Genomic DNA, 18,894 nt, shown 5'->3' on the forward strand with positions numbered 1-18,894 from the left:
AACAGCATTGATTCACTGATATTTGAACATTGTACACAGTCATTATCACACTCAGGCTCTTCTGTAATACTATCATGGCTAAATAATACAAGTTACATATATTTTGACATTATTAGGCAATCCTGTGGTCACAAGCTGAACAGCAGTGCTGTGAGCACATACTGCATGTGCCAACCTTGGTTGCTCACTCAGTACCGAGGCTCTCACACCCGGGAATGTGGACCACAATTTACAAAAAATAAAATGGCGTCTGTTTACAAAAGCCCTGAGGAAGCTGATGTGAACCCCATGTAGCCGCGGGAGTTTTGAATCATACAATATACCTATAAGATCCCGGAGGCACGTTGTGTACCCCCCGTTGGGCGCCTGCAGGCGCATTGCGCAGTTCAGTGGTTAAACAATAATATGCCATATCTGTGATTACGAGGTTATTTGCAGTAGCTATATAGTATTCTTCTGGCAGATCTTCTGTGGCAACCCAAAGAAATTGGCAACATCTACCTGTTGCAACATGTGAGAACGTATCGACGCCATAGCCACGAAGCACATACCTGGCTGATTCCCTGTCTCCCAAACCAATACTCAAATTGAAGCCTTCATATCAGATAAGGCGATTAAGTACTCAAACTAACCAAGCAGATTAACCAAATAACCAATTAGTATAAATTTTCCTACCAATCGATAATTCTCAATTGATTGGCTACAATTAATAAACCCCCCAACTTGTGTAGGGATATTACTTGTGGGAGTCCACAAGTCATATTCATACAGTCCACTCAATTAAACATGCAATATGCTAAGCTATTATAAGAAATAAATAAATAAACTTAATTATAAATTATATATTAGAATTCATTAAATAAATCAATTAATTAATAATTAAAAATATATAATAAAATCCCATGAGTCAGAAATCCCAACATGGGATCTGTTTTGTTATGCCTATCTTTCTGGGTGCCTAACCCCGATTGATGGCAGGTAAGGAACACCCCTAACAACAGGTTGTTTTTCCAGAGGCCATCACTCCCTGTGCCTCTCTGAGGGGGTCAGGTTCTGGCTCATGGTTCCTAGTAGGCTGAACGCCATTGACTAGAGCCCTGGTCTAATGTATCGCATATTAGCCCAATAGCTCCAAGGAGCAGGAAGGGCTCCCCACAGAAAACCAGCGTTGAATGTAATGAAACACCATTTTCTGGGTGAGCCCCGGAGGCTTCCTGGAGCTTATCGGGCTAATGTATGTTATATTAGACCGAGACATTAGCTAAGGAGTTCAGACCTACCAGGGACTAGTGCCAGAACCTGGCCCCTTCAGAGAGGTTTCAGGGCGCAATGGCCCTGGAAAACCCCTTGTGGTTGGGGTTTTCCTTATCTGCCATCGACCGGGGTTAGACACCCAGAAAGGAAGGCATAACAAAACAAACCCCACATGGTAAAAAACTAAAACAAAAAACCGAACAGAGAGGTAGAAGCTCCCTACAATCCCAAGGAAACAAGCAAACATCACACTTTACTGCCGCGCCGATCGTCTGCGCAGCCCTCCCCACCCCCAGAGGGAGAGGGGGAAGCCCCGGACCTCACCGTGCCAGCTGCCTAGCATCAGTTCGGAAGCTAAGCTTCAATCAACACAAAAAAAAAACGCGTACCGGTAGGAGGGAGGGTTTCCAGGGAGCCTCCGGGGCTCACTCAGAAAATGGCGTTTCATTACATTCAATGCTGGTTTTCTGTGGGGAGCCCCTATGGCTCCCTGGGGCTTCATACCCAAAGAGAAGGAAAAGAAAGGGCTGACCCGGGAGGCGGCCGCCACAAACTCTGCAAAGTGAAGCCGAGACCACAGGCTGCAACCTGCGACCCAAGGCAACAAAAACGCACAGGAGCAGACACGCGCATAAAGAACAGGCGGCCAAGAACCTGTGCAACCCTCAAATCCTTGCGCCCGAAATGAGCCCTAGACGTCACCATCACAGCAGTAAAAGCTGCAAACGTCCAAACATCACGGGCGCAAGGATAGACCGCAGGCTGGAAGACTTAAAAACTATGCGGACGACCTGGGAGACCAGAGGCCTGAAACAGGGAACAAGGGGAACCGGATCAGCCCAAAGCGCATCCCCAAACACTGTACGCAGGTAACGGCAAAAAAGCGCAACCGGACAACACAGAAAGCATCCCCGGCCAAACCAATCAAGCATCAATAACCCAAGGACCCCACCGGAAAGCAGCCGTCTCGACTGTCGCCAGAAGGACGGAGAAAGGGTGCAAACGTACAAACCTACCACCAGTACCATGGAGCAGAAACATGAACCGAAGGGGCTACCACAAACTGAGAAGATAAGAAGACACCCTGATCAAGGACTAGTTCAGCGCAGGCGACGCATGAGTAGGCTGAAGGTGAAACAAAACACAAGAAAGCGTACAAAACGGGGCAGATGTGACGTCCACCCCGAACGCAAGCCGGAGTGGCTCCGCCAGCGCCGCACAAAACGAGGCGACAGTAAGACACATCAAATAACTGTAGTCCTGAAAACCCAAGAAAGGACAAGACAACCCGATGCGAAAGAGAAGACGACCTACGAAGAGCAAGAAAAAGATGCACAGAAACACCAGGAACATCATACTGTCACCGAGACAAAACTCGCAGGTGGGACACCATCAACAAAGCCACCTGATCACCACAGAGATTGTGATACCAGCATCAAAATACCAGACACGAAGAGCCGAGGAGAAGGCCGAACCAGTCACGTACAGGACCGGTCTGACCTGCCGAAAGAGGCGGAACTGCGGGAAAACGCCCCGGGTTCAGACACCTATCAAGCAGCGTCTGAAAATAAAGCTGGGCTGGCCACCAAGGGACCATGAGGACTACTCTCTTGGGAATGGGCTGCAACCGAGCCAAAACCCGAAGCAACAGCTGGACCGGGTGAAGAGGAACAGGTACCCCCACCTCAACCAGTCCTGCCGAAAGGCATCCACTGTGAATGCCTCGCAGGCGGGTAAGGGCGCCACATAGAATGGGCGACGCCTAGACCACGCCGACTCGAAGACGTCCATGGCCAGGAGTCCATACGTCTGGCACAGCCAACGAAACGAGTCGGCGACGACTGGCCAATCCGCGAACAGAGGAATGAACTGAGACAGGCTGTCCGCCAGGATGAAGGACACACCTCAGACATGAACCTCACAGTTAGCCAAACCCCGAGAATCCAGCAAACGAGCCACTCGAAGGGACCAACCCCAAAGGTCAAACACCTAAGAGAAACCCTGTGGTTCCGGCAAAGAACCGCCAGAGAACAGTCCGAATGGAGCTGAATGGTATAGCACCGAGTGACCCGAATCCTCCGAAACGCAAACCAGACAGCCACGAACTCCCAAACCGTGCTGTGAGCCTGACGGATGGACAGACCCCACCATCCCTGGCCGACCTGGTGAGCACTGGTCACAAAGCCCCAGCTGAGATATGACCCGTCCTTAACACATCGAGCGAAGGCTCGGGGAGGTGCCAAGGCACAGAACCCCAAAAACCCCAAAGAGGAAGCTGGTGACGCAGCACCAACACAAGATCCCCAGAGGAACGAACCCAACATTGCAAGAGGTGGAATTGGAGTCTCGGAAGGAACCAAACAGACTCCAAAGCCAAACTCGACCCTGTGGGCAGACCAGCATGTCGAAGTTCAGACTCCCACACAACTGCTCGAGAAACCGCTGAGCAACCAGGGACCCCCTCATGAACAGCGAAGGCGGGATCACAGCCGCAGAAACACTTCTGGAGGGAAAGACAAGGAATGGCCCAATAGCCCTAAACAAGGCCCAGGTCCGAACCCGGGACAGAAACAGATGGAACAGCCTCCAGATCACCAGGAAACCAAACCCGGCGATCTGGAAAAAACCACACCCCTGGCGAGCAGACAAGAGGACCGACCGGGAGCCCACACCAGCCAATCGTCGAGGTAGGCCAGACACCGAATCCCAAGCAGACTCAGACAGGGCACTAAGATCCAGTAAAGATGCAAAATACACCAAGTGCCAATTACAAACTAGGGAAGGCAACAAAAGCAGCAAGCCTGAAGCCCCACCACCAACTGTGCCAGTCCCAGAAAACTGGAAAGGAACGTGCCAAGAATTGATCTGGAGGTCTAGGTCCACCATCCAGGCACCCGGCCCCAACAGAAGCTGGACCGGAGACAACAGTCCTCCGATGAGGGCATAGAATCCAGGGCGCAGACTGAAGTCCACAAGAACCACAGATTCACCAGGCCCGTGTCTGTATAGAGCAGACGGGAACCCCAGAAGGATAAGGGCGGATCGACCACGTCCAACGCACCCACTAAGATAACATGATGAAGCGCAGGGGAAGAAACCCACCCAGCCAGCCCTGAACCCCCCCCCCCCCAAAGGGGAAGAAGCCGTCCGCCGCCGCCACCACCAGAGGCCGGAAAGACAACCAAAAGCGCCCACTAACTGTGGGACCATGCGAGAGCCAACAGAGCAAGCTGCTTCCCCAGCTCCCCGTCAACAGCGAAGGGAATAGAGTCCCTTCCCGAAGAAAAAGTATATATACACATGTATACATATATATTATGTACATACACATATATACATACAAATACACATACACATATACATACACACACACAGTGTACACATGCACATGTGTACACATACACGTGAAAAGAAAATCACAAGCCGCCGACCAGTGAGCAGAGAGCACCACACCGGCCAGGCAAAGAAGGCACAAAACTGCATCAAAAGGCCCACCTCGACAACAAAACCCAAAGTCCCAGCACAACCGCAACATGTGCCAAGATCCAAAAAGATCAGTCTGCAAGACAGGAAGACCCCGGAACCCCAGAAGGCAGAACCGGGTCACATACGAGGAAACAAAGCCCCCTGAACCCACAAAGGGGGACCCAAGAGGAAGAAACCTCCAGAACGAAACCAAAGAACCCAAAGGAACCCAGAATTAAACCAGGGGGAGCCCAAACCACCACATTTACTGGCAGAGATACACCACAGAAAGGCAAAGCACAGCCCTCAGACAGAACCCCCAGGGAAATGGTCAAAACAGACCGAAAACCGAGGGACAAGGTGTGGGAGCAAGCATAACAGACAGGGACACTGAGCCTAAACCCTAGGGCCCAGACCCAAAACAGACATAACGGAAACCCTGGTGTAAAATCAACACTCAAACATTCCCAGAGGAACAGAAGACTGGCAGAAAACACCAGAAAAGCAAAGAAACGACAACAGGAGAACAAAACCCCTGAAAAAGGTGAAAAAAAACTCACCCAAGACGCTCGCTCGCACACCCAGGCACATGTAAACAAGCCGCAACGCCGCCCTGGTGGCCACGTCAGGAAACCGGCAGAAGAATATGGCCACCAGAACAGAGGGCTGTGATCGATGCAAAACACACGAAAAACGCCAGCAAAAGTGGGAAGCAAGCAGACTGGATGGGCGAAAAACTCTGCCCAGAAGCAGAAAACCCAGGCAGGGGCAAACAGCCCCAGAACTGCTAGCAGGCATCCCCCACAGCCCCGGGAACCCACAACAGAGGCCCCGGGGCAGAGCCGTCCTCCAAGTCCTCCGCCCTTAAAGAAAAGGAAGAGTCCATGGGAAAGGCAGCAAGAAAGGGCCGCTGGTAAGACCTAGAAGCCTTGGCAGGAGGAACAGGCTCGAAAACCTCCGTCCCCAACCCGAACGGGGCAGCCCCCGAAACCGCCCGAGTCTCAGCCCCAACTAAATCCCGCCCCGACCCCGAAACCCGCAGACAGTCCGGAGCCGGGAACAGGGAGGGAAAGGGGCAAACAGCACCTAACCAAAACGGGGCGGCCTCGGGGCATCCGGGTGGGAACCAACCTAGCGTGTTGCAGCAACCTAACCTAGCTTGCAACACGGATGCCGCCTGTACTCTGAACAGTAATAACATCAGGAGAGTACTGGAGAACAAGCAGAGAATATCTCTCGCAAGACTACGGGTCAAGGTGTCAGTGACCCAACAGGCAACATGACGGAGGTAAAAGTGGCGACTGTCACCCGGAGACAAGGACACAGCAACCAACGATCCCGTATAAGACGGGTTGGAACCCAGAAGACACAATCAATGGTCCACCGAGCCTTGACAGAGGTTTCCAGGGCCCGCAGGGGTAACAACTACGGGAAGCCCGGGCAAGGTGTTGCTAACCGGTTAAAAACCCAAAAATAACAAGGGGGTAGAGGACAACACTGAAAACCCCTGCGACGTGTACAATCACGGGGCCTAGCAGAGGGCCACCAAACACTACCAGTAGAACTATAGCCACACTAGGCAGACCCCCACCAGGCAAATGAAAATAAAAACATAAGAAAAAACCCGCAAAAGCACACTGTCTCCAGAGGCAACAGGAACCGGTCACCGCTTAGGTGGCAGGTCGCACAACACCTTGACGCCCTAACCAGCACAATACCAGTCCCTACCCAGGGCCAAACAAGGGCCCCAAGCCCCAGCTGGTCCCAAGGGCGAGGCAAATGCCGAGCAGTAAGAACCTCTATGGGAATGGTTCCCGAACATCCCAGGGAAGATAACCCTGTCACGCAGGGGCAGTACTCACAGGGCGCTTAGGGAAGGAAGCTCCTAAGCGCATGCAGCCCTGATACTGATGAGGAACACCTGGCCACCGCACAACACAACACACAGCAGTGAACGCCACACAAGGTAAATACCGTCTAGGAAACTGAGGCCAGAGAAGCGTCTATCCCGGTTGACATTAGCTTACGAACTGATGCTAGGCAGCCGGCGCAGTGAGGTCCGGGGCCCCCCTCCCCCTCCTGGGGGTGATGAGGGATGATCGCGGATGATCGGCGCGGCAGTAACGTGTGATGTTTGCTTGTTTCCTTGGGATTGTAGGGAGTTTCTACCTCTCTGTTCGTTTTTTTGTTTTAGTTTTTTACCATGTGGGGTTTGTTTTGTTATGCCTACCTTTCTGGGTGCCTAACCCCGGTCGATGGCAGATAAGGAAAACCCCCAACCATAAGGGGGTTTTCCAGGGCCATTGCTCCCTGAAACCTCTCTGAAGGGGCCAGGTTCTGGCGCTGGTCCCTGGTAGGTCTGAACTCCTTAGCTAATGTCCCGGTCTAATATAATGTACAGTAGCCCGATAAGCCCCAGGGAGCCGTAGGGGCTCCCCACAGAAAAATGTCTTCAAATTTAATATTTTAAATTAATATTATTGGAGGCTACACCAAGGGAACTCTTCCAGTCACTTACAGCTAAGTGGCAGTTGGTCTCTGTTTTAGTGAATGCTCCATTCAAGTGTGTGTGTTTATTCCGTCCTTGCATGTCTCTCAAGCTACACTGAACCAAAGCGCAGACTATCCTATAGTATATCATTGGGCATTGGCTAATTCATTGAGGTGTAGTTTCTTACCTCATAATATATCCAATATATTTGTTAGGATGGGAAGCAGTTCTTCACGAGCCATATAAGCCTTAGCATCTTGTCAGCTTCCTTGAATTCTTCTGTCTCAACCAAATTTTGTGACAAGCAGGTTGTTAAGACCTCTCTTACCTGTAAAGTTATTCAAACTGTTTAAAAAATACAAAATACAACACATATATAAAAGACATTAAGTACTGTAGTTTCAATAAAGATTTTTTTATTTTCTTTCTAGTGATAGACTGCTACCCAGAACAAAATGTTTTGTCACATTGCAAATTGTTGCAGAAATGCATTTGATATAAGAAATAAAACATTTCTGGTTGGTGCCTCTTGTAAGTACCTGATGCTATAATCACTGATAGTGTACCATCTACTGGATCACATCACCTGCAGAGTTCTATCTGGCCTACCTGGGACCAAGAGCAAGAACCTACACCCTCCTCCCCTCACTCACAGAGGAACAGGGAGCAGTGGCATTTATCTATTCACTCATACTAGCACTGGCAAATGCACCCCAGAAAGTCAGCAAGACAAAAACAAACCACAGCTAGCTAAAGAAGATACTGTAGTCTCGTACACCACCAGAAGAACTCCCTAACAATGTAAACAATTAAAAAGTTTCAAGACAAGTGCCAGCTCATTTGTTCCACCTCCGCACTCGACTGGTCGGAGGGAGGTGATAGTGCGCGCGGTCAGCCAGTGATATATAGAGCCCTCAGCTCTATGTTGATGTGTGTAATGTATCGGGTCGCTTCTCACTGCTTGGGCTCCAGTCTCCTGCTTCAGCTAAATGGTGGTCTCTTGCCATTCAGTGTAGCATGTGCCTGGACTTTAGAATGCTGGGAGCTGCATGTGCACATGATTATCTCCACTGTTCCTAGTGCTGCCCTTGTGCACTTGTGCCCTGGGTTCTCTTCCCAGGGGTGTTTGTGCATCACTTCCTTGCTTGTGGTAGTTCTTGCCCAGGGCAAGTTAGCACTTAGATTTCCTGTCTTTACTCGAGTAGGGCACGGTGTTCGCTGGCTTGTGGTGCATTAGATATTCACATGATACATATTAGTGCACCGAGGTTGGCATTATCCAGCCTACTATGCCATTTCTATCCTTGGTTCTAGTTTACTTTTGCATTGTGAAACACCAACACCTTTCTAAAAGTGATGGCTCTGTTGGTATAGATTCAGCAGCGAATTTTTTTATGACCCGCGTAGCATCCCAGTGCCTGCGTGTCCCTCTTGGTCAATTCCTTCGGGCCCTGGTAATCCCTTGCAGGTTTGGTGTTCCTTATGGATATTCTCCCCAAACTTACTCTCACTTCATGAGAGTTTGAAGGTTGTATGTTCCGTGCCACGTGGGAACATTCATTCCTCCTGCCTCCGCCATGCTGCTGGTTGGGTTGCTGACACCTTTGACCCCGAGTCTAGTGAGGTTTGTTCTCCTCATGTGACTACTCTTTCGGACCCTCTTGATGAGATTCAGGTTTTCAGGCAGCAACAACTTTACAAATTTTCTAGGTTTCAGCAGTCTAGGTTGTGTACCCAGTTAGATGCCCCAGAGCTAACCCAAAACTACCCTGGTTGGTATTTAGAGACCTGGAATTGGAGGCGTTGGTCATCTCGACCTTGGTTCTGTCCGCTCCTCCTCTTCCTTCCTCAGTGTGCATGGTTCACCCTTCTTCTGATCCACCCCCCCCCCCCCCACCCCTTGCTTCCAATCCTACATCTGAGGGTTTCGGGTTCAGGGCAGGATTTAGTTTGGGTTGTGGCTTAGTCTGCTCTGGGAGTTGCCTATTCCAATGCAGGTGTGGAGACAGTTGAGTTGGCTAGTCTTGCCGAGGCTACTGGCCCTATTCAGCCAGCACCTTATTCCTTTGAGGCCTATTTCTTGGATTCCACTTATCTGTCCTGAGTGGTAGGCTAGGATGCTGACTCTGCCCTGGGGCCCTCCTCTGTGGCTTTAGGGGTGTGGGATGAGTGAGTTTCGCCCTTGATTTCCCTTTGAGGCCCTTGGTGTCCTCTGAGGTACCTGCTTGATAAGAGTTCTGAGAGTTCTTCTACTTCTCAAGCCCGGCCCGAGGCCAGGGTTGACCAGGTGGGGCTCCATTTGCAGAGGGTGGGGTTTTTGTTTCCCCTCCCACCCTGAATTAAGATGATTTGGATGCCACTCCACCTAGGGTTCAGTTCAGTGTGCCTTTGGCTCCATCAGGATCGTCTTTCTGGAGGTTTCTGTCCTGTTGAATCCCTCCCACAGTGACTCTGGAGGCATTATTTATGTACCTCCTGGGGGACCTCGTGTATGCCTCTCAGACGGAGTTTGGACCACTTCCCAATATTGGATACATTATGAGGTGTCAAGAGTCCTGGCTGGCGGACAATCGCTTGAGGTCTGGCGCAGCTTCTCACGTACCTGACCGCTTCATTGGCACGAGGTGTTGTCTGTGTTTCAGGTGTTTTTGCGGGGTGCTTCCTTTGTACTCCTCAATAAATTGGACATTCCTCCTTTTCCTTGGGATGGGGGTGTCATGCAGCTACAAGCTCAAGTTCCTTTGTTGTCGGCAGGGAACAGGGAAAATAAACAAAACAACAATGAACCTTTTCAAAGTTACCTTTGACAATTTGCCTGAATTATTTTTAAAGAACATTCAATGATTGTCATGCACAATTCTTACCTGTCGACCTAGAGGAGTGCTTGGTAGTGAACTTGTGAGCGCATGGACCACTTTAACAAGGCAGCAGAAACGACCATGCCACGAGTCCAGTTCGTTCATCAGCGTGCGCACTGCAGCCTAGAGACAATAATTTTGATCAGAACTAATACTTATAAAGGAAAAAACAAAACTGCAGCATTTTTAAATATTAAATATATTTTATTAATGTTTGCACTGGGAGACTTAACAGACTTAATAAAGTTAATTGTGTGGGAGAGAGAAGGAAATTGCCAGTAAAATATATGTGAATGGTGACTTGATGGAAATGGTTAAGCAGTTTAATTATCTGGGATGGGTTACAGTTTCTATTCATCATTAACTGAGGATCACTTAGCCAATCGACTTGAGAATGGTCCAGGACGAACCGAAACGTCGTCGTCCCTTCACTTTCTAGTGTGTGGTTTGGTCAACATATTTCAGCCACGTTATTGTGACTCCTAGTCTGCATATAGTCTATTAATTCTTTTTTTGCACACTGAAAAGTATAAATGTTCATCATACCTTGGATGTTTTTTCATCAAGGAGAAGAGCTGTTTGTTCCTTTGGAAGACGGCTTTCAACGTAGGATCTGAACGACGGTAATTTATGGATGATGTCTAACTGAGCTGGTGGCATGGCCTTTATACGTGAAGCTCTTTCAGAGGCAGGACAGCATAAGAAGGCCGATGAGTTACCAAGGAAATGTTGAATCATACATAGCTGAAATAACATAAGATATATACCGTACCGAATATTTATGAACTTAATTAAACACAGAGTCGGCACTGCATTGCTTTTCAACTATAATAATATAGTTATCTGAAACATTTACAGTACTTATAGAAATTGACCACATCTTGTAACAAGAGATCAGACAACGCTCACACACATGGAAATCACCTGGTTGGCACAGGTGCACTCCCAGCTCCAGCATGGAACTCACACCTTGGCAAGTATAAACAGAAACTTGAGCAAGGCGAGAGGTTTGCAACTACATTAGTACCAGAATTAAAGAGGCTTCAGCTATGAGGACAGATTGAGAGAACTGAGCCTCGCAACCTTAGAGGGAAGAAGAAACAGGGAACATGCTAACATACAAGATCTTGAGTGGAATAATAAAACAAGCGTTGAGTGTAATGAAATGCCAATTTCTTGCTGGGCCCAGAACTCTTTGAATATACAGAATATCTCTCTTAAACTGCAGATGGTTTTAACCTCCACAACCTTCTAACTTTACTTATTCCAACCGTCTACCACTCTGTTTGCAAAAGTGAATTTTCTAATATTTTTTTGCAGCTTTGTTTAGTTAGATCAACTCTATGACCTTTTGTTCTTCAAGTTCCAGGTATCAAGAAACCTTCTTTATCAATTTTGTCAATTCTATTACTATTTTGTATGCATTGATCATATCGCCTCTTTTTCTTCTATCATCAAGCTTAGGCATATTTAATGCCTCTAACCTCTCCACGTTGCTCTTGCATTTCAGTTCTGGAAGCCATTTAGTTGCATGCCTTTACACCTTTTCCTGTTTATTGATAAGCTTCTTTAGATATGGGCACCCTTCCCAGCTTTGATCTCACAAAGGTCACAAACAGTTTCTTTAGAACTGTATTTCATCATCCAATTACAAAATTGGAAATTAACAAATTCCCTGGTTCAGGGAAATTCAAATTCCATTGCCCCTCCAAAAGGAGGGGCGAATGGAACCCAGAGGTTCAGACGGGACAAGTCCAGAATGAACTTCAGGTCCGCGCAGTCCCGTTTCGGGACCGGAAACTAGATGGGAAACCCATCTGAGGGACGTCGTCGTTTCGACCACACCAAGCGAACCCACTCCATGACGACTCGACAGAGCGTAGGGAAAGAGGCCTGCCCTGCCAGCCCTGAACCTCCTGAAGGAGGTGGAGCCACCCAACGCCACCGGAGGCCATGCGAAACGACCTGAAATGCCCACGAATCGTGGAACCAGGCGCGAGCGAACAGTGCTAGCCTCCCCCCCTCAGTCAATGGGGTGAACCGCGAAAGGGCCGGTGCCCCTTACGAGACCCAGAACATCGCACAGAGCGAACACCGCACCGACCAGACGAAAGCGGGTCCAAAGGAGGGGCTGAACCCGAACTCGACACCAGTGGCCTAACACGGCGAGAGGAACCCTGAGCCCATGGCATGACCCTTCCGGGAAGGCCCACCATGGGATCCCCGGAGAACCAACAAGTCTGACATAGGACAGCAAGAAGCCTAAGCAGGCCTGAATATACTACGCAACAGCCAAAGCCTCAAACAGGAGAGGACTAAATGGACGAAGACATCCAAAGAGCCAAGGCCCATGCAGATTCCACAAAGGAGGCAAGCACCGCCTGCCGACACACGAGCCGGGAAGCATAAAACAGCGCAACCGCATCCCGCAATATCGGCGAGAAAAGCTTCAACAAGGCGGCCGACGAGCGGGCCACGGAGGCCAAGGCGCCAGAACCAGTTACAGCCCCAAGCGCTCCCACATCCTCCGAGAGCCAGTCCGAAGACAGCTCGAGGATGGAAAAGAAACGTAAGGTTGAAGCCAACAGGCTCTGGGCGCGCAAGTCCTCAGCCACCAGGGCCGCCGAAAGGGAGGGAATTGGCACATGGAGCTGAACGACACCAACATCCTGGGGAAGGGCAGGAGCAAACAAGCACTCAATGAGGTGCTCAAGGTCGCCCCCACCAGACAAGGCCGGCGCAGCCGACGAAGCCGGAAAGAAGGGGGCCCACTGGTCAGTCCCGGAGGCTTTGGCTGGGGGAGGAGACTCGAATGCCTCCGTCGCCACACCAGAAGGGGCATTCCCCAAGGCTGCCCGAGTCTCAAAACCAACTAGCCCCTGCCCCGACCCCGAAACCCTCAAACGTTTCGGGGCCGGAAGCAGGGGAGGGGGGACCAGAACGAACAACAGAAGGGTAAGGATGAGGAGGTGCGGACTGAACCAGGGTCGAAGAGACCTCTCCCCTAATGTCCGGGTCCCGATAAGCAAAACGGGGCAGCTGCGGGGCATCTGGGTGAGCAACCAACCTAGAGGGTTGCAGCAACCGAAACCTAGCATGCAACGCTTGCGCTGCCTGTACCCGAAGATGATCATCCAAAGATTGGGTAAATTGAGTCACCAGCAAAACGCACAGGACTCTGGGTTGAAAGTCTCACCGACACAACAGACTGCACGACGGAGGCAAAAAACAGTGAGGGTCACCCTGAGACAAGGGGACGAGCAACCCTCAAACTCGCATGAAGCAAGGGGGGACTCCGGGGTCACATCCATCACACCCACACGACCCCTAGGGGATTCCCAGGATCCTGAGCGTTTACTTGAAGAGGACTCATGCTCAGGTAAGCCCAGGCAGGGTACGGCTAACCGGCGCCCAAAACTACCAAACAACTGCCTACAGCTGAACCCCAGGGACGTGTACACTCACAGGGACCTAGCAGGGGGCACCACCGAGCATCTGGATGAGGCCAAACACCAGTGGTAAGTAGGGCAGAACCCCCTACCCAGGCAAAAATAAAAATAAAAACAAAACCCCGCAAGAGGACAACGTACCCCAACAGAGCCGGCCGCTGTGATTGGTGACAACAAGCTGCACAGCACCCTGCGCCCCACCAGTGCAAAACTGCCTCTTACCCTAAGGTAAACTAGGGGAGACAAAACACCCAAGCACCCAAAGGGAGGCCAAAAAACCGAGCATTGAAACAGCCCAGCAGAGGCAGGACCCAAGGAACTTGTAGAAGGTAACCCCAAGCACCAAGGGTAGTACTTACAGGGCACCTAGGGAAGGTAACCCTAGGCGCATGCAGCCCGAGTACTGAAGAGGAACTCCTGGCTCTCGCAACCCTGGAGAACAGACGTCCACACACAAAGCAAAGCTCTGCAAAAGTCTGGAGCCAGAGTACACAACCGCTGCCTAAAACATCAGCCTCGAGAATTAGTGTGTGCAATGCCGGCGTGGGGGATCTGGGGCTTCCCCTTCCCCCTCCTGTGGCGGTGGGAGCTGTGCAGACGACGGTGCGGCGACAGGTGACGTCATACTAGTTTGCTCATTTTTGTTTGAGGAGTTCTATCCATTCATTCGGCTTTTGGTTGCAATTTTCACCAGAATCAAGGTTTGTTTTGGAACGCTTACCTTTCTGGGTGCCTAACCCGGTCGACGGCAGACATAGAATGCTTTCAACCACACGGGGGTTTCTATAGGCCATTGCTCCCCTTGCCTCTGAGGGGGCCAGGTTCTGGCTCGTGGTCTCCGGTAGGCCCTAGAACTCCATACACATGACTGATGCCAAAATCTGACATTAGCATATCAGCTTAGTAAGCTCCGGGGAACCGTAAGGGTTCCAGAAAAACCCCCAGAACCCCCAGAAAAAACAGTTGAAACAATTTGCAAAATGTATAAATGCCATAAAAGTTCATTCAGTGTTTGTAGGGTAGGCTGCTCCATTATTGAGACGTAAATGAAAAATACAAAACAAATGGAACACATTTGAAACAAAGAAAGATTGTCATAATGGAGCAGTGTACCCAACAAACACTGAACGAACCTTTATGGCATTTGTTCATTTTGCAATTTGTTTCAACTTTTTTTTTTTTTTTTTTAAGAAACATGGAGCAGCCTACCTGCCGAACACCGAATGAACCTTTTGCTATAAGACAAATGAAAAAACAACAACATTGAATGTAATGAAACACCATTTTCTGGGGGAGCCCCTACGGCTTCCCGTAGGGGCTCAATAAAACAAACTACCAGGCTGATATGCTAATGTCAGACTTTGGCATCAGTCATGTGTATGGAGTTCTAGGGCCTACCGGGGACCACGAGCCAGAACCTGGCCCCCTCAGAGGCAAGGGGAGCAATGGCTTATAGAAACCCCCGTGTGGTTGGAAGCACTCTATGTCTGCCATCGACTGGAACAGGCACCCAGAAAGGTAAGCGCCCCAAAACAAACTCCTATTCTGGCTAAAATTGCTTCCAAAAGCTGAACTAGTGGACAGACCTCCCCAACAGAAAACGAGTAAACTAGTGTGACGTCACACGTCGCCGTGCCGCTGTCTGCGCAGCTCCCCCCTCCCTGGGAGGGAGAAGGGGGATCCCCAGACCCTTCACGCTGGCTACCCACACCCCAGTTCTTGAGGCTGATGCTATAGGCGATGGTCGTGTGCTCTGGCTCCAGTGTCGCTACAGCACTGTGCTTTGCGTGTGGTGTTTGTTTTCTGTGGGTCTGAGAGCCAGGAATTATCTTCAGTACTCGGGCTGAATGCGCCTAGGGCTGCCTTCCCTAGGTGCCCTGTAAGTAATGCCCTTGGGACTTGGGGCCACCTTCCACAGGCTCCTCGGGACCTGCCTCTGCTGGTCCGTTCTACCGTTCGGTTTTTCGGCCGCCTGTTGGCCTGCCTGCCCACACACCCACCCAACTGCCTACCCACTCATCTGCCAACTACCAAGCCCATCTGCCTGCCATCAACTCATCCAGTCTGCCTGGCCACCCACCCATGTGAACCTGCCCACCTACCTGTGTGCCTGCCCACCTACCTGTGTGCCTGCCCACCTACCTGCGTGCCTGCCCACCTACCAGTCAGGCGGCTAACCATCCACCCAGCCCCAAACACTAATAATAATGTGTGGAAATTCAAATTATGTTGGTTGTGGTATAAACACTTTTGGAAACGTTCACTTTTGGACTTTACCGGTGAAATGTCCTTTGATCCGTATGACAGGCCCACCCGGACCCCCCGTTTGTCCTTTCCATATAGTCTAGACTAGAGAGCTAATTCAGTATTTGTTGAAATGTAATCACATTAAAGTCTACATGCGTCTTTCTTCTGACAGACCTTTAAGGTTAATTAGCATATATGCAAATTAAGTACACAATTGATTGGCTGTGTGCAGGGCTTCACACTCCCTGAGCTAGACATCAACTATAAAAATGCATATATCTCTGCTTTGCTTCAGTTATATTTATGCCAAAGTGTAGCTAATATTTTTGTCTTCGTGATGAAATAGAAAACTGTCATACGGTAACAAATACTGTAATAAACTTCTTTTATTACAATATCTAAATAAAATTAACATTGATCTTCAAAAGGTCACAGTTCCCATCGATTAGGAGAGTGTCGACCAAAAAACTATCTTTAAAATATGAATATTTCCTCTCAAATAAGATCAACTCTCAGATGGATTCGCAAAAATGATTTTCTGGGGGGAGCCCGGTCGGCTCCCCGGAGCTATCCCAGGCTGAAATCCTAATGTTAGACTTTGGCATCAGTCATGTGCATGGAGTTCTTAGGCCTACCGGGGATCACGAGCAGAACCTGGCCCCCTCAGAGAGGCAAGGGGAGCAATGGCCTATAGAAACCCCCGTGTGGTTGGAAGCACTCTATGTCTGCCATTGACCGGATCAGGCACCCAGAAAGGTAAGCACCCCAAAACAAACCCCTATTCTGGTGAAAATTGCTATCACAAGCCGAAGAAGTGGATAGAATTCCCCTAAAAGAAACAAGCAAATGATCATGACGTCACACATCGCAGCGCCACTGTCTGCGCAGCTTCTCCCTCCCCGGGAGGGGGAAGGGGCAGCCCCAGACCTCTCACGCCGGCTATCCACCCTCAGTTCTGAGGCTGGATGTCAAAAAATGCGAAAAACTTCCGACCGGAGGGAGGGAGGGATGCTGGGGAGCCTCCGGGTCTCACCCAGAAAATGGCGTTTCATTACATTCAACGCTGGTTTTCCGGAGGGAGCCCCTTCAGCCCCCTGGAGCTAACTACCCACAGAGAAAAGAAGAGGGACGTACCTGGGAGGCGGTCGCCGCACACTCCCCAACTCGAAGTCGAGACAACTGGCTGCAACTGCTAACCCAAGACGACACAGGCCCGAATGGGCACGGGAACGACCACAAGATATCGAGCAGCCAGGCCCCTGTACGACCGCCAAAAGCCCCGTGCCCGAATGTCACCCAGGACATGCCGCCAAGACGGCAGCAAGAGCAGCGAATCCACGAACGTCATGGGCACGGGGATAGAATGCTGGCTGGCTGGCTAGCCTCAATAACACGGCAGACGACCTGGGAGATCCACACCAGTCTTATCCCAAGTTCTTTCCCAAGAGGCAGACAAGAGGAGCTCCAGCATATTTCAACAATCCTAAGGATTGTAGTACAGGATGATGATAGTGAGTGGTGTCCCAGAGAACATAAGGGTATAGTGCTTTTGAAAAATAGGTGAGATAACAGAAATGTGCCAAGGGAAGTGAAAAATTGGATGAGAAAAAGTTGCCCTAGTGTTTACAGTGCAGGGAAGAACATTCAAGATGGCCGCCGGCAAGAGGAAATACAAAACAGATCTTGATTTTGCTGGATTCAATGAAGAAAGAATTGATATAACCAGTCTATACAACAAGTTGGTAAAATTAGATACTATAGTGATCTCTCATGTAGAAATAATTAGTAAATTGAAAGAAAGTAATGACCATTTAAATAGCAAAGTTGTGTGTCTTGAGGGTTTAGTGAAAGACTTGTGCAAGGATAAGAATCAATTGGAAATAAATTGCAAAGCCATGGAAGAAAATTAACTCTTAAAAATAGCTATGGAAGAAGTTAAATTAAATTTAAACATAAATGACTACAATAGGTTAGATAAGGATATTCAACAGGAGAAACAGCTTTTGTCAGCACAGATGGAGGAAGTTACACAGGGAATAGAACAGTGCAAGGAAGATATGCAACTCACCTATGCACAAGTGGCCAAGGAGAAGGAAAAAATTGAAGAAGCAGTAAAACAGCTCCTGTGGCCAGGGACAAGAGCGAAGCAGGAAGATGAGGAACGAAGAAGGCATGCAACAAATCGGGAACGAAAGGGAAAATGACCAACCCACAGAGCTGCAGACCGTGTCCCAACAAGTCATGCCAACAACACAGAGTCGCAGGCCCTGTCTCAACAAACCAAACTGAAGAGGGTGCAAAGGTTCGCCACCAGACTAATACCCGAACCGAGGGGTACAAGCAACGAAGACAGATTAATGAACACAAGCGCACAGGCACCATGCAACACAGGTGGAAGGAGCGCCCAAAGGAGCCAAGGAAACGCAAGGAAAAACATTCCAGTGGCAGAGTAGTAAACAAATGGAATGCACGAGGAAGGGAAGTGGTGTAGGCTGACCCCACACACAGCTGCAAGTGCAGACATGACAGAGCCCAGTAGATGTCAGGGAACCGACAGGGAAGAGGCAGGACAAAAGAGCCAAGCTCAACCCCAGGAAGCACAACCAGGCGGACAACTAGATAACTTGTATGTTACTGAATGAAGGTTTCAGATCTAAAGACAGACAAAGGTATGCCCATCCACCAAGAAAAGATCTTAAGATCTTGAGAAAGTAATTGGTTGCCTGACTCTCAGATCAGCAGATAGGCATCTTGGTGATACAGTACTAACACTAACCCTAACCTTACAGCCACACAGTGAAGGAAAAAGGAGGTCACCCAGGACATGCAGTCGCTAAAGCTACTTAAGCTCATTCTCTGCTGGAGCATCAGTTGAGGTAGCTCTATCAGCATGATATATGCACAGATACACTGTCATTCTCTGCTGGAGCATCAGTTGAGGTAGCTCTATCAGCAAGATATATGCACAGATACACTGTCATTCTCTGCTGGAGCATCAGTTGAGGTAGCTCTATCAGCAAGATATATGCACAGATACACTGTCATTCTCTGCTGGAGCATCAGTTGAGGTAGCTCTATCAGCAAGATATATGCACAGATACACTGTCATTCTCTGCTGGAGCATCAGTTG

The 18,894-nt window shown here is 49.5% G+C and overlaps 1 protein-coding gene across 1 annotated transcript in view; it reads right to left on the bottom strand.

Moving 5' to 3' along the window:
* LOC138360313 (origin recognition complex subunit 3-like) overlaps positions 1 to 18,894 on the bottom strand; it is a 174,876-nt gene that overhangs the window by 105,800 nt on the left and 50,182 nt on the right. Inside the window, exons 5-6 of the mRNA XM_069320232.1 lie at positions 10,615 to 10,812; positions 10,075 to 10,191 (exon numbers count right to left, since the gene is read on the bottom strand). Of these exons, the coding sequence (XP_069176333.1) occupies positions 10,075 to 10,191; positions 10,615 to 10,812 (315 nt within the window). The remainder of the gene's footprint in view (positions 1 to 10,074; positions 10,192 to 10,614; positions 10,813 to 18,894) is intronic.

This window comes from Procambarus clarkii, unplaced genomic scaffold, assembly GCF_040958095.1.
Source record: "Procambarus clarkii isolate CNS0578487 unplaced genomic scaffold, FALCON_Pclarkii_2.0 HiC_scaffold_107, whole genome shotgun sequence".
NCBI lineage: Eukaryota > Metazoa > Arthropoda > Malacostraca > Decapoda > Cambaridae > Procambarus > Procambarus clarkii.